The sequence below is a fragment of the Cibotium barometz genome, chromosome 53 (assembly GCF_041138505.1).
Source record: "Cibotium barometz isolate CiBa-2024 chromosome 53, ASM4113850v1, whole genome shotgun sequence".
NCBI classification, from domain to species: Eukaryota; Viridiplantae; Streptophyta; class Polypodiopsida; order Cyatheales; family Cibotiaceae; genus Cibotium; species Cibotium barometz.
Genome location: NC_141098.1, coordinates 22,157,411 through 22,179,380, shown reverse-complemented (window position 1 = coordinate 22,179,380; position 21,970 = coordinate 22,157,411). Strand labels below are relative to the sequence as shown.

The window sequence follows — 21,970 nt, the reverse complement described above, 5'->3', positions numbered from 1 at the left end:
TTCTGAGCAAGATCTCACAACTCAAGGTATGCAGGTAGCAAAAACATTCCTTTTAAAAAGGTTGCAATAAAAACATTCTAAGTGAGATCTCACAACTCAAGATATGCAGGTAGCAATTAAGAAGGTTGCAACAAAAGGGGTTCCCAATGTAGTTCTTTCGTAACTTGGATACAAAACTATTGCGCCACAGTAAATAGTACCTCATGAGCAGCGTGAGTAATAAAGAATATTGAGCAGTGGTGTTTTGCCTTCGCTAAGCCAACAGCAACAGCCTGCACATGGTGAGAACAAGTTAGGGATGCAGAAGGGGACTCACCACCAACAATGAGGAGAGAGAAACAAAAAAAGAAAGATATAAGGTCTATGAGACCAAAAATGTTACATAAGTCTATGAAATGACTAGTTCATGGAAAAGAAAAAAAAACTAGCTACATATACAAAGAACCAGAGAGTTACAAGGTAGCCATGTGGCTTAATACAAAGGTCCACACAGATATATATGGGAGTCACTGTGCTGGCTCTGCATCTATAATCTCATATATGCTCTCCATGTCCACTGTTTACGGAGGAGCATCTCTATGTCTCTAAAGAATCTTCTCGATCTTGAGCTATCGCATAGAGGGTCGCCTACCCATAGTGTCAGTTCCCCTTCCTCTCTTTCAACATCCGAATCTCCTCCTCCTGGTGGTTCACCTTTGCTGCCAATTCTTCACTCTTGTTATTCTTGCCCCATATCTCCTTGCGGAGGCCTTCCAACTGTTTTTCATGTTTGTTCAGGACCCTATCCAGCACCTTCTTATGTTCACCCAGCACCTTCTTGGTGTTGTCCTCCTGTGTCTTGATGTATGCCTCAAGCTCCTGTAGGTTCATCCTGGCCATTTCCCCCTAGTTGCTGCCTTGGGGGCGTGATCAAGGGTGATATATATCTATAGATATATATGTATATATATATATATTAAGCGTCTACTGAAGACCCAATGGCCTATGAGACCAAAGTGATACAATAATGTCCATGCCATATCTCATCATGCAACGGAAAATAAAATAGAAACAGAACAAAGCTATCTCACTGGGGTGACACAAAACTGACGCTCGTGCCTGACTTATCCTGGACTGAGGATGTACAATGGAGTCACGGCGTACGACAAATATCATCCTACTGGGTTCTAATACTGTACAACTGTTGCACTGCTGATGATGAGCCATCTTGTCACCATGCACTGAGTGCAGAGTGCATGTGACATTGATGGTACCATATGTTGAACGTGTGCTACAGAAGAAGATACCCAGTAGAGTTAGGAACATAAGTACTAAAAGGCACAAACAAACCTGACGTGGTCACCGGCAGGGTTGATGATGATGGATCTCCGAACAAACGAGGAGGTACCTGTCCTTCTTGAGAAAAGATCCCATACTGGCGTCCATGCTGTCGGCTAGAAAGAGTGGCAGGGCTCTCCAGATTGGGCTGAATACGTAGGTCCAATACTGGCACACTGGTTGTAGGCATGTATCCTCCTCTGGAAGTCACGCTTGATGAGCTCGGAGAAGAAAGATGAGATGCCAAGGGTGTAGAGGGTGAGTAGGTCAAAATTGGCTGGTCGTCTCCTAATGAAAGACCTCGAACGGGGCTCTCCAGTGAATAAGGAGTCCCATCTTCTGTGTGATCTATATGAGAATAAGGAGAATCAACATCTGGTAAAAAAGGTTGGTCCTCTGGAATCATGGGTAGACGATCCATGCTGTGTGTGCTCAAGGTCTTCAATCCTTTTGCTCACGATCGCTCTGATACCATGTGAGGGCAAAAGAACCAAAGGACCAAATATATGAGAGATCAGAGCAAATCACACAGCATGCAATGAGTGTATATATATATATAAAGTCTAGTACAGGAGCTCAGTGTGAGACTCCGAAGAAGCAGAGAGGGCTGTTGTCCTGTGATAATGCGGAGGGTGGAGAAAACCACAATCCGAGGCAGATGGTAGGCTGCCGTCCTGAAGAAGACAGCAGAGAGGGCTGCCGTCCCGATGTTGAGGTCAAAGGAGCAGAGAGGGCTGCTGTCCCATAAAACGCAGATGAAGTGCTGCAGGCGCTGATGTGTGCTGATGTAAAATGCTGAAGTCAATCTGATGTAGGCAATGAAGTCAGGCCTGATGTAGGCGATGGAATCAGCCTGTTGTAGGCGCTGAATACAGCCCTGATGTAAGCGAAGAGTGGATGATGTAAATGCTGATGAGAACCTGATGTAGGCGGCCAGAACCAGCAGCAGTAAACACTGAAGATGAGCCTGATGTAGGCGGCCTGCACACCAGCAGCAGCAAAAACCAGAGCGAGAATTGAAGAAAACGTTGGGATCCTTTTATATGAGTGAAGGGCTGCTGGTCGGGCAGGGTGAAGTGGTGGCCAGCAGCACAAGACAAAAATAAAAACCAAAAATATCCAAAAAGTGCCCTTTTTGGGCTGGATAAAATGGCATATGTCCACACACAAGGAATTGCATGCAGTTTGCTATGGCAACAATTTAATGATGTCCTCCTTTACACATCTTTCCATGATACCACTTCTGAAAGCTCTGTTCGATATGTTAGCAACATGCATGTGGAGATAAGGCATCTTCGGAGGTTTGACAGAAACTCAGTACAAAGGGCTTTGTGTGAATATATGCTCTTATGTGTGTGTGTGTGTGTGGAGTGCGTGTGAGAGCATATCTTGATACAGAGTTCTACACCCACTATTGGGCACTGATGATGTTAGTGGGAATGTCGTAGTATCTAGTCCATACTATGCATAATGGAGTTGATAGTTATAGAGTCTTGTGGGTTGACTACCATGAGTATATAACATGCACGTTCCTAAAAGGTGAATTTGGGCATGTTCCTGGATTCATCTAGGTATATAAAAATTCAATGAACTCTACAAAAACGCCACCCCAATGTTTAAAAGCCATGAGGCACTCATCTTGCTCAATGTGGAAGATGATTGATTTGATAGTTAGCACGAGCTAGAGGTAATGATCAGTCCACTAGCTAGAGCTAGCTATGTGATCCATCCACTAGCTAGTGATTTCTAACTATGAGAAAGATCCACTAGCTAGTGAACTGTTAACATAGTCAGCACTAGCTAGCCAGTGCTGGCTATGTTGACAGTACACTAGCTGTATAATGGAGCTTTTAATCTATGATGGAGCCACTAGCTAGTGAACTGTTAACATAGTCAGCACTAGATCAGATTTCTTTAATCGTCATGCATCCTCTACATCAGAGCTCACCGCCCACACTAGCGGTCCGGTCCAGTGCCCTAGAGGGGTCCTCAGTGCTAGAGTTCGATCTATTTTGCAGATGTCCTCGACCCAAAGCATAACAGATGCAGATCCGGGAGGCTCTTCAACGCCATGGCGTGTTTTCGTCATAGAGACCAGATATTCTCTTGGCCATCAGATCCGTATTGGCTGAGGAGGGCATCCTTATTAGTTCATCGTGGCTAGTTTCTCTCGTACACGGTCACATGTTGACATCACATTTGCATACACTAGTGATAGTCGTTTTTCCTTTTCTCCGAGCTGCTTTTTCCATGGCTCAGTATATCCATGGTATCATTGTACCACTTATGGTTTCATAGACCCTTGAGGTCTTTTGTGGACGTTCATATTACTCTCTCTCTCTCTCTCTCTCTCTCTCATTGAGTCATGTAACATTCTCTCTATTTAAGCTTTGTCATATTTCTATTTGAGCTTTGGACAGCACCAAAGCCATGATTGGCACCTTAGAAGAGGGGAAGAAGAGGCAGGCCAAAGTCTTCAATGTGCGAGTCACTAGATTGAAGAAAGGATCCTCTCCCAAAGAGGATGGAGCTAGTTTGTGTGACATGCTGAAGATTCAAGGTCCCCCACTCTTCATTAATGCATGGCGGGTCGGTAAAGACCCCAACAAGGAGCAGCCTCTTCTCTTGAAGTTCAAGGACATGCAAACCAAGAATGACTGCCTTAAACACCGGGGGAATCTCAAAGGTATTACACCTCAAGTGATCCTTGGGGATGATCTCACGCCACTTCAACTTGAACAAAGAAGGGAAGCCATGCCGGCCATTCTAGAAGCTCGCAAGACGGGCAAATGGGCAATATGGAGAGATGGCCGCTCCCTCATCTTAGACTCGTGGCCCAAATAGGGACACAGGGTCTATGGGACCACACATGGCATACATATGGCTGTATGGAATTGCAATGGCACGCTATGGTCAAACCCAGGAGGTTTCTCAGACACTTACATAGGTAGGGACATGGTCTTCTACACCAAGACTCACTAGAGTCCTCCTGAGAGGGGGCTACCAGAGATCTCCAGATATGCGTGGGAGTCAACTTACCGCCGTGGGGAGACACGGACATGTGGTGGAGTTCGAGGTTCGGGAGGGGTGGCTGTCCTCTTTAAGCCACACCTCTGCGGCATCATTTCAGTGGCTCGCAAAGACGGGTAGGCACGCTACATGTGGCTCAAGCTTCACCGGTCAGGAGGTAACCCCATCTTCACAGCCATTTGCTACTTCCCACGTGCAACTTCCAGATTTTCAGCCACTGATGGGCAATCCCCATTTCTAGACATGTATGCTGACATCTTGGAGTTCTCTACACAGGGATATGTCCTATTGTTGGGGGACTTCAATGCATGCACTCAGAGCTCCCAAACTAGTTTCTTTGAGTTTTGGGGAGATGACTTTCTCTTACGAGATGTGGATATGCAAGAGATGGGCTTCCAAAGAGTGTCAGGATGTCAGTCCCGTCATAGCTTCTGGCAGGTTCTTCTTAGAGATGGGATCAGCACATGGGCTGGTCATCTTCAATGGGATGGCCCAATGGCCAGCCTCGGGTCACCTTACTTGCTTTACCTGTAAAGGAGGTTCCAGTACGGTGGATTATCTCATGGGCTCCCCCCCGGCCTTGACCGGTTACATTCATGATTTCCGTATCTCCACGCCGCCCCTTCTTGGCGATCATGCATTCCTCACCTTCTCCATAGCCATTTCTGTCCCCAAGCAGCCAGCCCTTACCCCCGGTTCATCATTCACCAAGGTACACTTTGATCATGCCCTTGATGGTGTCTACCAATCCAACCTTGATTCATACCTCTCAACTATTGAACCCCCTCTCTATTATTACTACTCAGCTTTCTGACCTTCTACATGATGCTGCCAATAGCTCTTTTCCCACCAGCCATCATGTTGGAGTATGCACAGGCGGAAGCATAGACAAAACATGAGAGAGAAGAGGGAGCAAAGGAGAGAGAGCTTGTGGACAAGATCACCTTTTATAATAGCATTAAGCTTTACAATGGCAATAGCCAGCAAGAAAGTGTTGAACTTGTGCTTGGGATTGAACTACATCAAGTGAATATGTGAGGCCCCTTTTATAGTGAAGGGAGTGCGCTGGCCGATTGCTTATATAGCTGGTCGACTTGCTCACGACTTCCTAAAATAGAAGAAATAGCTAAAATATCCAAAAATAGGTAAAGCCAATAAATACACTGAGATGCACAATTCTAACACCCCCTCTGCAGCTCATAGTGTGCAAGAGTTTAAAGAAGATAAGCTGACGAAGATGCAACCATGGACCCTCCAATACTGCAGATACCGGAATCACCTCGGAGAGAGCACCCGCCAACTTGTTTCCTCCAAACAAAAATGCCCCCACCTACAGCAAGGAACTTTGCTTGGCTCCGAATTCCTACACAATTGTGTAGTGAACTCCAAGAATAAGATGATGAGCTGCTAGACACACCGTGCCCATAATCCCCAAGAGTGGATGGTGAACACATCACGACCCAAAAGCCTCGAACAATGAACTCGGAACAGATCTAGTCCATAATCTCTACTATACCGAAGATGACCATGTTTTGCCAGATTTTCAATGCTTGGAACTCCAACTCACGGTTCTCATGCACCAACAAATGGAGCTGCTACTAGCTCCCTCTCCTCCTCTGGCTGGCAGCACATGGGGGGAACTGCATGTATACTAGAGAAGTACACCATCTTGGTCTTCCCGAGCCGGAACTGCCCTGGGAGCCCTAGATGTGTTACTAGAAGTATCTGTATCACTGTGGTGTGTCATGTCTTTACCCTTCTTCTGAGATGAAGACTTTCCCTTGGTCTTGTCCTTCTTCTTGGACAAACAATCCTTGGACAGATGTCCTCTCTTCCCACATGAGAAGCAATGACTCCGACCTTTCTTCTGTATTGAAGTAAGTGCCTAATCATAACTGTTAAGAGACACCTTTATCTTAGAGAAACGAGGACGGACTCTTCTTCCAAGAGAAGGGAGCTAAGGTCATCAAAATCCAGCTGAGTGGTTGTGACATGGCACCGCAAAGCTCAAGAAACCACATCATACTCCGGGGAAAGCTTGGTGAGGAAGTGCAGCCGATTGAACAGAGGACAAAGTAGCACCCATCACCAGTAACTGGTCATGGATAACTTTGGCCTTCACGAGAAAGGACTGCATAGAATTGCTAGTAGGAAATAACAAACCGTAGAGTTTCCCTTGCAAAGTAACTTCCCTTGTCGACGAATCTCGAGCAAAGGGATCCTCCAATTTGGACCATACCTGATGAGCACTGGTAAGAGTTTGCACGGTTGGTGAGACCTCCTTTGTGATGATCCGCACAAGCACTGAATGCGCCTTCGAATCACGATTCTCCCAGTCTTGTAATTTTGCATTTCCGTTCAACTTGTCATCTTTGTTTGTAGGGGGGGGGGGGCATATCCACAGCAACAAAGTAAACACAAATCTCAGCACTCCAAGACTCCTCTCGAGCACTCTCCAACGAAGCGAGGCACCAGGACCAATCTACCCCCTCTCAAATCTGAGAGAGAAATGAAAGAGTGCACAGAGCGGAAGCAGAATGGCACTAGAATGTGCTGAACAGAGAGTGCAAGAGAGAGAGAGAGAGAGAGAGAGAGAGAGAGAGAGAGAGAGAGAGAGATGGAGAAAACTATGCTGAATATACTGAACCAAAACAGTCCCAAGCAAGAGACACTACAAGTCTCATAAGTGAGGGAGCAAAATAGGTACAAGACTGAATGAACAATGAGAGGCCAGCACCCACTATTTATAGTAGGGGTAAGCTGGTCGACTGGAGCTGCAAAACTGGCCGATTGGAAAATGCCAAAAAAGCTGGGAAAAATCCCAGAAAAATACTAGAAAAAGGGGTGGCCAGCCCACAAGCAAAGGCCATGCAAAAGGGACCAAATGGGCACCATAAAAGAGCAGAATCTGGGGATGAATATGTTAACACCCCCTCTTAGCACCAGATGCTGAACAAACTCCGAGAATCCAAAGATGAGCCAAAGAAGCCTGAGAAACCGGCTTGGTGAACAAATCTGCAGCATTCTCTGCGGAAGGACAATACTCCAAACGCAAATCTCCAGCAAGATCCCGTTCACGAACATAGTGATACTGAATCTCAATGTGTTTCGTACGAGCATGAAACACAGGGTTCTTGGCGATGGCGATGCAACTCTGATTGTCACACCAAAGAAGAGTAGATCCGGTAGGAGGATAGCCGAGCTCCTCCAATAATCTTTGCAACCATATCGCCTCACATGCAGCATAACAAACTGCACGGTACTCCACCTCGGTAGAGGAAAGCGCCACAGTAGGCTGCTTTTTACTGCTCCAAGAAATGGCTCCAGATCCAAGTGAAAAAAGACAACTAGTGGTCGAACGCTGTGTATCTGAATCTCCAACCCAGTCTGAGTTAAACCATCCAATAAGAGTGCGTCCTTGGCCATAAAAGATGTCAAAATCCAGAGTGCCACGTAAGTACCGAAGAACTCTGAGAGCACACCGCCAATGCTGCTGATGGGGTTTAGATGAGAAGGAACTCAATAAACTAACTGCGAAGCATATGTCCAATCGGGAGTAGGTCAACCATACCAAACAACCGACGAGAACCCGATACTGTCCCTGATCAGTCCCTGGAGAAGCATCAAGTGAAGAAAGCTTCTCACCAATATCCATAGGAGAAGATACTGGTTTGCACCCAGTCATCTGAAATTTGTCGAGAATCTCCCGAGTGTACTTCTGCTGAGATAAGAAAATGCCGTTCGAGGTTTGCCAAATCTCAAAGCCAAGAAAATAATGCAAGAGGCCAAGATCCGTCAACTCAAACTCTGTCTCCAAAGCATCCATAATAGAACGGATCCGCACAGAATAAGAATCTGTAAAGATGAGGTCATCAACATAGACCACAATGATAACAATCAACCCCCTCTCAAGGAGGATATAAAGGTTCGAATCTGCGTGAGAATGGCATAGGCCGAGCTTCTGAAAGAACTCATCAATCCGTTGGTACCAAGCCCGCAGAGCCTGCTTTAGACCATATAAAGCCTTCTTCAGCCGGTACACATGATCCTGTTTGCCCGGAACAACAAATCCTGGTGGTTGATCAATATAAACCTCCTGTGTAAGCTCTCCATTTAGGAAAGCCGACTTGACGTCCATCTGGAAAACGGGCCATCTATGATGTCCTGCAAGTGCAAGAACGGTGCAAATGGTTGTCATCCGGGCCGTCGGAGCGAAGGTCTCATCGAAGTCGACTCCAGGGCGCTGCATAACCCTTGGCAACCAACCTCGCCTTGTGCTTGTCCAAGTTGCCATCAGCTCGGAACTTTGATTTGAAGATCCAACGCACACCAATCAGCTTACGCTGCAGTGGCCGAGGCACCAAAATCCAAGTGCCATTCCGTTCGATAGCATCCAGCTCTGCCTGCATAGCACGACGCCAAGGCTCATGTAAAAGAGCCTCGTCTACAGAAGTGGGATCAGAAGGACCATTAATGATATTAGACATAAGAGCATAATTAACAAACATGTTGCCCTCATGAATTTGTTTCCCTGTAACTCTGGAAGAACGCCGAAGAGAACCAGGCGGAGGAGCAGAAGGAAGCTCACGTAACCCAGAATCACGAACTGCCTGATAATACCAACCAGGTACAGATCTACTCGAACTTGTAGGAGGAGGAGCAGGGTCATCATCATCTGATTGAGTGTCCTCAGCTGGAGGTGTAACAGAAGTAGCGGGAGCAGGAGGAAGAGGAGGAGGAGGCGGAGACGGAGGTGAAGGAAGAAGAAGCTCACCACCCCCCTCTGAAGATGTGGGAGTCTCGTCGAACACCACATCACGGCTCACTACAACTTTACCGGCTTGAGGATCATAAAGACGATATGCCTTGGACACAGTGCTGTATCCGAGAAAAGTCATGCGCTGAGACTTCGAGTCCAACTTGGAGCGATGCTCCTTAGGCACATGAACATACGCCGTACACTCAAATATCCGAAAATGAACAACGGAGGGCTTCTCACCATGGAAAGCCTCATATGGAGTTTTATCGGGAAGAGCAGCAGCAGGAGACTTGTTTTGAATGTAGACAGCAGTGGAAGCCGCCTCAGCCCAGAAACGTCGAGGTAGTGAAGAATGCTCAAGCATAGCACGGGCCATCTCCATAATGGTCCTATTCTTCCTCTCTGCAACTCCATTCTGTGATGGAGTATATGATGTAGTAAGCTGTCTCCGAATGCCATGTGTCTTGCAATATTGCTTAAACTCCTGGAATGTGAACTCACCCCCTCCGTCGGTCCTGAGAGCCTTGACCGAGTGACCGGTCTCTTTTTCCACCTCGGCTCTCCAATCACAGAAGTGCTGAAAAGTCTCATCCTTGGTCTTTAGAAAGAAAACCCAAGTATATCGGGTAAAATCATCCACCATCACGAGCATGTACAACGCCTTACCGAGGGATACATGGAGATCCGAAAACCTTCTATTTGGAGATTGGTGCTCAATGAGCTCAGAGTTGGAGGCTTGAGTACCAGGGCTGATGTAGACGTTGTGGGCCTCTAGGGTGTCTAGAGGGGGTGCCAACAGGGAGACAGTTTGGCGGTGTTCTCTAAGGAGCAGATTTTTTTTTTTTTCTTGGAGGTAGAGAGTCAGACGACATCCTTTCTTGGGCTGAAGAGGGAGCACATTGTGTGACAGGTGTGATATAGATTGGGTTGGAGATATGGACATTTGGTGGTTCATTCTTTGGATTTTGTTGGCCTTCTGGATTGGGAGCAGTTTCTTTGAGTAAGTGGCAGAGGCGGGAGCAGATCGACTTTTCGACTTGCTTTGGAGGTTTCCTTTTCCAGCTCCTTGGACCAATTTCACTCCGAGGATCTGAGAGGGGGTGTTAGCATTATTCATCTCCTGGTAGTGTGCCCAAGTTGTGTATCAGGGGTGCCCAGATTTATGGGTAACACCTTATTTTTTCCTCATGTTTAGGCCCTTGGTTGTAGGGTTGGCCACCCATTATCACATGTTTATTTTTGTCTAGTCGTGAGACTTTTCTGGAGCAAGTCGGCTAGCTTATCTTGGGGCTATATAAGGCTTGCCTCCTTCTCATTTGTACTCACTCTGACAGGGGCTTCCAGGCCCGGGTCCTCCCAAAGGGGAGTAGTTCATCATGCCCACACATACGGGGACCACCCCTTGCACAGGGTTGATTGTATCATTGCTTCTTCATCATTATGAAGATTTGTTTTCTTTCTCTCTGTGCCTATGTCTCACGCTTTCCGTTGCGCACTTTTGACAGGTTTTGGGCTCTACCTTCTGGAGTTACGTAGACACAGGGACCAGTTGCTTGGATCACGCAGACAATGTTTGGGCACAGATACCTCGTAGCCTTGGATCATGAGCTTTTTATCCCACATCCAAGAAGCCTCTCACTGTCGCTTGAGAGAAGAACCCACCTAGGACCCCCCACCTCTCAGACGAGTCGGACAGTGCACACAAGAGCCTCTTCGTTTCCCCGGGGTTACCGTAGACTAGGCGGTTCAGATGCAACGAGCTATGCATCCAAGACCTACTGGGCCGCATAGGTGCACCGCCTGTCAGCTCCAAGTCTAGGAGATGCTTCGACGATATAAAGATGCCCACACAGAACATGTGGAGATTGATGCCCTTTACGCAGTTGTTGAGGATGATGATGAGACCTCTCAACCAGCCACCCTAGCTTGATGTTCCTTGGACCTTGGGTCATCGTGCTATTGTATTCTTGAGGATGCTACTTGTATTTGTAGCTAGTAATCTTTTTCCAGTTTTTATGTTTCTATTTTACTAGGGTCAGTAGAGCTTTCCTCCTCAGCCCTAGGAGTTCCCTTGCCTTCAGCACTAGACTAGTCTCATCCAGTCCTTGGAGAGCTTGAGTTTGCTTCAGCGAATCTTGGTTCTCCAACGCATGCATCTTCAACAGCCCTACAGCCATAAGCGCATCAGATCAGCCCCAAATCAGCATAAGATACCTGCGTTTTCTGCATGTGAACAGCCGCCTGCTTTCAGCTACTATTCAGGCCAGTATTCAGCTTGCGTTTTCTGTCCAGCATCAGTATTCAGCAAGCGTTTCAGTCCAGCCTCAGTTCCACGCCAGAAAACAGCCATTCAGCCCTGCGTTTGTGTTACCATATTATAGTAGTGATGTGTGTGAACACACTTAGGACCGCCGGGGCACTTTTTCCCTCACTAGGAGGTTTTTTCCCCCGTGCATTGTATATACGCCCATTATCTTCTAGGGCTTGTTATCTTTCATTTTTGGCACTCATAATACACTACTGTGTTGTGCTCAAGCTTCCTCATCTTCTTGAAGTTGTGTGTGCATTCCTGCAACCCTAATTCCAACAATTGGTATCAGAGCAGGCTTCCTCCTCCCGGGCAGCATCACCGGCACCTGCCGCTTCATCTCCTCCGATTGCGACGAGGTTTCACGAGCGTCTGCAGGTTAGTATATGCCGTGGGTGAGCCCATAGGGCTCGTTCGTTTTAGAATTTTGATCTGAAGTCATTTCGCCCTCCGTTTTTGCATTCCAAGTACTGCGCAGGCAAAATCGTCCTACTGTGCAGATTTTCTGTCAAGATTAAAATCTGCAGGACAGGTGCCCATTCGTCTGTTTTGGGCTGTGCTACATAGCACAGGTCGATTTTATACAGGTTTACCTCTTACAGACAGCATTTACATCTAGTAGTACAGTCATTGGCCATGGCTGACAACAATGATGTATTCCGCATGTTGGCTGCTGAGGATAAGTTGGATGGCACCAACTATCCATTGTGGGCATATATGATGCGACATGTATTGGTAGCAAAGGGGTTATGGAACATTGTGCAGGGTATTGATGCACGTCCTATTGTGGCTGGGAATGCTGCAAATACATCAGAAACAGGTACTGTTGATGATGGTGCAGGCACAAGTGCTGTAGCAGCTGTTCGAGAACCACCACTTTCAGCAGAGCAGATTCGTTGGGATGGTAGAGATGCGCAGGCTCATGCCTTGATTGCGCTGTCTGTCAAACGTACCATTATCCCCCATATTCGCTCCTGCAGGACTTCTAAGGATGCTTGGGATGTACTTGCCACATTGTATCAGGCAAGAAATGAGGCTCGTGTTGCTTACCTCCGAAAACAGTTGGAGAGTGAGCATATGAACGAAGGTGATTCTATGGATAGCTTTTTGACAAAGATCAAGGATTTCAAAGAGCAGCTCATTTCTGCAGATGAAATCCTGTCAGACAGTTCACTTGTGCAGACTGTTTTGAATGGTCTACCAGATTCTTATCAGGGTTTTGCTTCCACTCTTCGCTTGATGATGAAAGGCAATCCCAATGCCTTATCATTTGAGGAGTTAGTTTCTGTTTTGCTGCAAGAAGACCAGTCAAGGCAAAACAGGAATATTATGCGTGTCGCAGATCAAGCTTTTGTTGCTAGTCAGAGAAGCGGGAAAGGTAAAGCTGGCTTTTCTTCTAGTAAGCAGAAATCTGCAAATGCTGCGCAACCAAAGAAGGAAGACAAAGATGAGAAGAAGGGTGACAAACAGAAGACATTTTGCAAGTACTGTAAGGGAAATGATCATGTCATCAAAGCGTGTCCTAAGCTGGCTGCGAAAGAGGCTAAGAAGAAAGAGGCTGGTATGGCTGTTGCAGATGCCTCTCCTTCTAACAATGAATCTGCTAATGTTGTGCTAGATACAGAATGGGCATTCAATGCGCAGTGCAGTTATGACCCATCTTTGCATGACACATGTATGTCTGCAGTAGATTCAGATGTATGGTACTTTGACAGTGGTGCCACTAAGCATATCACCTCGCAGCGCAGTTTATTCACTTTCCTTGAGTCTGCTCCCACAGGGAATACTGTCACTTGTGCCAATAACTCCTCTTATCCCGTTAAAGGAGTTGGACAGATTGTGCTGAATGTTGCAAATGGCAACACCTTTACACTTTTTGATGCATTGTATGTGCCAGGGATCAAAAAGAATCTGCTGTCAGTCTCCGCATTTGCCAAAACAGGTTTGGTTGTAAAATTTGTGGATGACAGATGTACTGTTCATGATCTCTCTTGTGGTGACATCATTGTAGCATCTGGTTCACTATGTCGAGGGCTGTATAAGCTCAATATGGATGGCAAATGTGTAGAGGATTCAGCATGTGCTATTATGGATACGCAGGCTATTTCAAATGCAAAACTGTGGCATGCACGTTTTGGTCATCTGAATTTTGCAAGTTTGCTGCGCCTGCAGAAATCTGAAATGGTGTCTTCTTTGCCTAAGCTTGAGGCACCTGTCAAGCATGTTTGTGAGGGCTGCATATTGGGTAAAATGCAGCGTGCTTCCTTTCCCAAAGATGGATCAGTGAGAGCTGAACGCAGATTGCAGCTTGTTCACAGTGATGTTTGTGGTCCCATGCAAACTCCATCATTTGGAAACTACCTTTACTTCGTGACTTTCATTGATGATTTTACCAGGCATGCATGGGTATATCCTTTGAAGGCAAAGTCCGAAGTGTTTTTGTGCTTCAAACAGTTTTTGGTTATGGCTGAAAATGTGTCAGAAAGTAAGATGGGCACCCTCCGTTCAGATCGAGGGGGGGAGTATATGTCTTCAGAATTTAATGCATTTCTGGCTGAGCGTGGGATAAAACACCAATGTACAGTGCCGTATACACCACAGCAAAATGGTGTGGCTGAGAGAAAAAACAGGTCTCTCATGGAAATGGCAAGATGTATGGTTAAGAGTCAAAGTCTACCACATGGTTTTTGGCTTGAGGCTGGCATGTGTGCCACTTATGTACTAAACAGGTGTCCCACCAAAGCATTACAGGTTGTCACTCCATATGAGGCTTGGCATAGCCGCAAGCCATCTGTTGGCCATTTACGTGTTTTTGGTTGCCTGGCATATGCATTAGTGCCTGTGCAACATCGCAGAAAATTGGATGACAAAGCTGTCAAATGTATTTTTGTTGGATATAGTGCTGAGAGCAAAGGCTATCGTTTGTATCATCCACAGACAAAGCGCATTTTGGTTAGCCGTGATGTTGTATTTGTGGAAGATGCAGTTCAGCCCTTGGTTTCATGTACTAAGGAGACAGATATCAGCTCACGTGATGTCTATGATACATTGTTGCCTCTTTTCAGTGGTGCACAGTCAAGTGCAATACCTCATGAGGCAGTTTTTCAGCCTATGCAGGTTTTAAATGATGGCACAAATCAGCCTATATCTGATGCAGATGTGCATGATGCACTTGAGGATGAGAGACAAGAGATTGAGGGCTCTAGGAACATGCCTAGATGGCTGGTGCAGACTTTGCGTGACAGCAAGTTGGATGCCCCTTTGTCTAGTCGCACTCGTTCTGGCTCTCATGGTGCCTCTTATGCGTCAGATTGTTATGCATTGGCTGTTTCTAGTATGTGCGATGAAAGTGAGCCTGTTTCATTTGATGAGGCACAAAGTTCAGAAAATTGGATGGCTGCTATGCAAGCAGAATACGATACTATTATGAAGAATGGTACATGGTCTTTATGTGACTTGCCCCCTGGCAAGAAGGCCATTGGCACTAAGTGGGTATACAAATTGAAGCGTAAGCCTGATGGCACAGTGGATCGCCATAAGGCTAGGCTTGTTGCAAAAGGTTATGCTCAAGAGAAGGGCATTGATTTTGATGAGACTTTTGCTCCCACATGTCGTATGACCACTGTTCGTAGCATCTGTGCATTAGCAGCTCATAATGGTTGGAATGTACATCAGCTGGACATAAAGACTGCGTTCTTAAATGGAGATTTGCATGAGGAGGTGTATGTATCGCAGCCTCGTGGTTTTGTTCAAAGAGGGCAGGAAAACAAAGTGTGCAGGTTAAAAAAGGCTTTATATGGTTTAAAGCAAGCTCCACGAGCTTGGTATGAAAAAATACATGCATATTTGACTGCACATGGGTTTCAGAATAGTCCAACAGAAAGCACTTTGTATGTTAAACGTGTGGATGGTGTACATCTAATCATTGCTCTCTATGTCGATGACATGCTGCTCACAGGACCAAATGAGAGTCATATTGCTGATTTTAAGGCTGATTTGAATGCCTCTTTTGAGATGTCAGATTTGGGGCATTTGCATCATTATTTGGGGATACAATTTAAGCAGTGTGATGGAGGTATTGCTTTGTGTCAGACAAAGTATATTGAAACATTGTTGCGGAGATTTGGCCTTGAAGACTGCAAGCCTATTGCTACTCCAATGGAGACAGGTTTGAAGTTGAGTCTTCATGATGCTGGAGATCACTTTGATGTCACACTCTATCAGACAGCTGTTGGTTGCCTCATTTATGTATGCATTACGAGGCCAGACATTCAGTTTGCAGTCTCACAGGTGAGCAGATTTATGCATAGCCCAGGCATTAAGCATTGGCAGGCAGTGAAGCGTATCTTTCGCTATTTGAGTGGTACTCGGCATCTTGGGTTGTTTTATCCCAAGGGGGGATCATTGCCGCCAGATTTACATGTTTTTTCAGATTCTGACTGGGCTGGTTGTTATGACACACGCGTGTCCACGAGTGGTTTTTGCTTCATGCTTGGAAGCTCATGCATATCATGGTTGAGCAAGAAGCAGCCTACTGTGGCCACTTCTAGTTGTGAAGCTGAGTACAGGGCAGCTTTCACAGCTACGGTTGAGTGTGTGTGGCTCAGACGCCTTATGGCTGATTTGGGTGTTGGGCAGCCATCTGCCACCACCATCTTTACTGACAGTCAGAGCGCATTGGCAGTTGCGCGGAACCCAGTGTTCCATGCTCGTACGAAGCACATTGAGGTGCACTACCATTATGTCAGGGAGAGACTCTCTGCAGGAGAGATCAGTTTGGCTTATGTGCCAACACAGGATAACCTTGCAGACCTTTTCACAAAGGCTCTGCCTCGTGAGAAGTTCGAAGCTTTTCGCAAAGCTTTGGGCTTACTCCCTTTTGTGGATTCGTCCACATAGCTAGACACTTCCCTATACATGAGTGCTAGCTCTTGTTCACCGCATCACTCCAGGGGGGATTTGTTACCATATTATAGTAGTGATGTGTGTGAACACACTTAGGACCGCCGGGGCACTTTTTCCCTCACTAGGAGGTTTTTTCCCCCGTGCATTGTATATACGCCCATTATCTTCTAGGGCTTGTTATCTTTCATTTTTGGCACTCATAATACACTACTGTGTTGTGCTCAAGCTTCCTCATCTTCTTGAAGTTGTGTGTGCATTCCTGCAACCCTAATTCCAACAGTTTGCAGATTTCCAGCAGCCCCTTTCATGCGTTTTCAGTCCCACAACAGTTTACATCAGTATTCAGCATCATCCAGTCATACACCAGCCCTCTGGTGAAGGTAACATAGCATTCATAAGCATTTACAGCATTCTAACATAGCTTAGAACAGTCCACCATCTTCTTTTCTCAGCCTCAGGTGTGCAGCCCTTCCTCATGCCTTGGGAAGAGTGCATAGGCTCGAGATCAGTTCATCGAGGTGTTTCTACAGCCGTGTACAGTTCAGCCAATCTCCGATCCTCCGAGATCTTGCGTTTGGCCTATCTACAGTCCACAGTCATTCTCTCTAAAGAAATAAAGCAAATACTATCTCGTTATCGGGATAGGGGCCCTTCAGTGGGTAATTCGGGACCCAATCTGGTGTAAAGTTCTCATATCTCTCTCTCATATCTCTTTAAAGTTTGAAGTATTAAAGTGGATTGCTAAACTCACGAAACTCGGGATACAAAAGACGGTGTGAGCATTTGTGTGACAGGATCTTCCAATACAAAGACTTCCGCTGCATATCACATTGGTATCAGAGCAGATTGTCCACACACACCGTATCCTAGCGTGGGGGCATCCTTGGATGGTTAGATTGCGTTCCGGCACGACCACCTACTTTAGTATCATGTCTACAGAAGAGAGTACTCATCAGCCGGAAGACGTCTCCCCCGAAGGAGACCTTGTTCTTCCGCCTACAGCAGACACCATAGCTCTTCTTAGAGCTCAGAACCAGCTGCTCATGGAGCGTCTCCAACTCTTGGAGGCAGAAGCAGCACGTCCTTCTACACCTCCAGCAGCACCCGACTACATCTCCCTCTTCTTTCAGATGGAACAACAAAGGAGAGAGGATGAGGCCCGAAGGAAAAGAGAAAAAGCAGAAAGACGGGACTATGAGGAAGCCCAACGCAGGATCGACGAAGACCGGCGTCAGGCTGAACTCGCCGCTCGGGAGCACCAACGTGAGCTTGATCGAGAACGTATGTTACTCGAGCACCAACGGAAAAAGGAGGCCATACACTTGAGGTATCAGCAGCTCTCCTCAATCTCCCCAGTCATAGGTGTCACCAGCCAGCAGTCCGTAGCAGCATCAACCACCATCATTCGCAGTCAACCAAACTTCAGTAAGTATGATGGTAAGTGTGATCATTCATTACTTAATCAATTTATTCATCAGTTTAATGCTCATTTTCCATTAGCTAGGATCACAGACCCTCAAGACAAAGTCCACTTAGCGGCTCCCCATCTCACTGGTGAGGCAATCACTTGGTGGCAGCATTGGTCTAGTATTCATGGACCAGGCCACAGGTGTCATAGCCTTTGACTGGGACATCTTTGTCCATGACCTAAAGTCCAGATTTCTCCCACCCCAGTACATGACCGGTCTGAAAGACGAGTTCTATGGACTCAGACAGAACGGATCCCCAGTGCTTCAGTTTTCCGGTAAGGTTATTACTTTAGCACATCAGTTAGGGTTATCTGAGCAGGCTAAGATGGAGCAATTCATTCGTGGATTGGACTCTAACATTCGGTTCACAGTTCGTAACTTTGAACCAAGTACATATGACCGGGCTCTGACTCTCGCTCGGAATGAAGAAATGAAGATGAACGGAGGCAAGCCCAAGCAGTCATCTCAGTCCAGTACCAAACCCCAACAGGGGAAGGGTAATTCGTCTTCTAAAGACACTAAGACAGACAACAGTCCTAGCTCTAGTTCACGGGGTAAGGAATCCAAGCCTAAGAAGACCCTTGAGGAAAAGGCTCAAGCAAGCATCACTGGAGGCTCTCTTCCTCCAGAGGAGCAAAGACAGTATCACTCTAAAACAGATGTTTTTTCTGTCATACCATTGGGCATGGTAAGAAGGATTGTCCAAAAAGACAAGCGGAGCAAGCCTCTAAAGAGCCTTCTGCCACAGTTGCCGCAGTATCCCCCGCTCCTCCAGACCTGCCTGCTACCACCAATGCGGTTCAGATCTTACCTTCTATGCATTCCATGCCATCCATGGTACTTGATGCTAAGCAGGAGGGTGAGGCAACAACCACACAGAAAAGCTTGATCCGAGCTTATGGCTCTGCCAAGGGCCGACAGTTCATAATCCTTTTTGACATGGGCAGTTCTGAGGACGCCATCTCTCCCCAATTGGCTACCAACATGAGCTGTACCTTAGTGCCCTATCATTTGGAGGTAGACGGGTTTACACCTGGTCTCCGCACCCACATCTCTCAGAAGGCACAACAATTTTCGTTTCAAGTTCAAAAGGCCTCATTCCAGCGAGATTTCATTGTCTCTCCTCTTTTGGGATGTGACATGATCTTAGGAATCCAGTGGTTTCGTCAGTATGAACCTATTCCCAATTGGGGGCAGGACACCTTTATTATCTCTAAAGGTTTTCCTGAGCCTGTCATGATTCGGGGGGATAGGAGCATTCTTGGCGTTCCTATGATTTCTCATCTCCAGGCCTGACGAGCTATGTGCAAGGGAGCAGAAGGAGCATTAATTTATGCTCAGACAGCTTCTATCTCATCAATAACCGCTGTCTCATCATCTTCAATCCCTCAGTTAGCAGATCTCCTTTCGCATTCAGACATTCTTAAGGATGATCTCCTACCCAGTATCCCACAGTTAGCAGAACCTCCTAGCAAGTTTCCCTCTTGTCTTTCCAAGACTTTCAAGGGCAAGCTAGAACAGCAGTCAGTTCTCAAACATTTGAAACATGTTCCTTATGGACACATTTTCACAGTCACCACAGACCACCAAGCACTTAAGTGGCTCCCGACGATGCCAAGTGCCCAGTGGAGTGCTGAGCACACTAGACAGGGTCAGCTCTTCCAACAAGTTGGAGGAATGATTAGGTACATCCCTGGTCAGCATAACCCAGTAGCATATGTTCTTAGTAGAAAGACCAGCATCCCGACCAGTCAGGAGTCTACCATTCTCAACATCTCTGGAAAAGACTTAGAAGATCAGTATGTCGATTCCGCTTGTTTGGTACTCAACCCAGTTTGGCCCTCAATTTTGAGCCTGGCCATCACTCAGTTCACAGACAGGCATGTAAGTTTAGACGAGATATCCACTTCAAGGAAGGGGATTGGGTCTCTCAGTGCATCATGAAACAAAGATTGAAACAAGTGGGCAAACATTGTCCCAAGCTTTCATTCCATAGTTTTGGCCCTTTTCCAATAGTCAAAAAGTTAAGTGATGTCTCCATGAAGTTAAAGTTGCCTACCAGTTGGACAATGCATGATGTTTTCCATGTTTCTTGGCTAAAACCATATGTTTGTCCAGAAGTGTTTGATGTTTCAGATGAACAACCGCCAGACGTGGTAGACGAAGCAGAAGTTATTGAGCCTGAGCAGATCCTTCTTCATCGATGGAAGCATGGTTCCGGTCGATGGATTCGTCAGTTTTATACAAAATTCCGAGATCGAGGCACCCACGAAGCCGTATGGCTAGACGAGCAGTTCTTCCATGAGTACCCCCAGTTGTTGGCGGATTACTTGGAAGCATTAAACCTGCCGCCAAGCTAAGCAGGAGGGAATGTCACATGCACTCTGCACTCAGTGCATGGTGACAAGATGGCTCATCATCAGCAGTGCAACAGTTGTACAGTATTAGAACCCAGTAGGATGATATTTGTCGTACGCCGTGACCCCATTGTACATCCTCAGTCCAGGATAAGTCAGGCACGAGCTACGTAGGTCATTCCTCAGCCTTAGCGGGTCAGTCAGTCAATCAAGTCCCTTAACCCATTTGGAGAGAATCATTCATGCACGTAGAGTCAGTAGAAGCCTTAGGGTTTGCATCAGAAAGCACTCTGCATCCTGCATAATATGCATTCATATGCCTGTGCATCATTTAGAACATCCCAGAAGCCTTAGGGAATTTACTAGGATTTATCTGGTATTTTCCCCATATTTTTTGGTATTTATTTAGCATTTATTGTCATTTATAAATATAAACTTTATTAAATAAATGACCAACCACCTTGACCAGCCTCTAGTTAGTATAAATAGGCTTGCATAGGGCTTAGTTTCTCATTCAGTCTTCAGTGTGCTAAGAGCTTTCCTCCTCAGCCCTAGGAGTTCCCTTGCCTTCAGCACTAGACTAGTCTCATCCAGCCCTTGGAGAGCTGAGTTTGCTTCAGCCAATCTTGGTTCTCCAACGCATGCATCTTCAGCAGCCCTACAGCCATAAGCGCATCAGATCAGCCCCAAATCAGCATAAGATACCTGCGTTTCTGCATGTGAACAGCCACCTGCTTTCAGCTACTATTCAGGCCAGTATTCAGCTTGCGTTTTCTGTCCAGCATCAGTATTCAGCAAGCGTTTCAGTCCAGCCTCAGTTCCACGCCAGAAAACAGCCATTCAGCCCTGCGTTTGCAGATTTCCAGCAGCCCCTTTCATGCGTTTTCAGCAGTCACAAGGGAACGTCGTTCCAAGCTCTTAGAACGGGGGAACGCGTTCCATAGAGATAGCCGTTCCCGTTCCCGTTCCAAAATGGCACCGCAGACCATGTAAGAAATATAAGTGAACTATGTATCATGTAGAACACATCTATGCATTATCATGGCCACTACTGAGATGGTTTGAGGTTCTTTCTTTACTATGCCTCTTTCCAAAGCATTTACAGATATATAAAGTACATTTATAAACACATTTATGCAATGATGTGGCGTTCCCGATTCCGTTCCCTTTTATTCAAGCTTTTCGTTCCCGTTCCAAACAGTCATCCGTTCCCCAAAACGTTCCCGTTCCCTTGTGACTATGGTTTTCAGTCCCACAACAGTTTACATCAGTATTCAGCATCATCCAGTCATACACCAGCCCTCTGGTGAAGGTAACATAGCATTCATAAGCATTTACAGCATTCTAACATAGCTTAGAACAGTCCACCATCTTCTTTTCTCAGCCTCAGGTGTGCAGCCCTTCCTCATGCCCTTGGGAAGAGTGCATAGGCTCGAGATCAGTTCATCGAGGTGTTTCTACAACCGTGTACAGTTCAGCCAATCTCCGATCCTCCGAGATCTTGCGTTTGGCTTATCTACAGTCCACAGTCATTCCCTCTAAAGAAATAAAGCAAATACTATCTCGTTATCGGGATAGGGGGCCCTTCAGTGGGTAATTCAGGACCCAATCTGGTGTACACTTCTCATCTCTCTCTCTCTCATATCTCTTTAAAGTTTGAAGTATTAAAGTGGATTGCTAAACTCACGAAACTCAGGATACAGAAGACGGTGTGAGCATTTGTGTGACAGGATCTTCCAATACAAAGACTTCCGCTATATATCACAATCAACTACCCTCAATCCCTGGCATTATGTGAACCCAAATAGAGGAGGGTCTAGGAGTA

At 46.3% G+C, this 21,970-nt stretch overlaps 1 protein-coding gene across 2 annotated transcripts in view; it reads right to left on the bottom strand.

The window, feature by feature from the left end:
- LOC147608410 (UDP-Glycosyltransferase superfamily protein) overlaps window positions 1-21,970 on the bottom strand; it is a 93,382-nt gene that overhangs the window by 65,743 nt on the left and 5,669 nt on the right. For both annotated transcript variants that reach the window (XM_086789529.1, XM_086789530.1), the window contains exon 2: window positions 201-272. In XM_086789529.1, coding sequence (XP_086645655.1) covers window positions 201-272 — 72 coding nt within the window. The remainder of the gene's footprint in view (window positions 1-200; window positions 273-21,970) is intronic.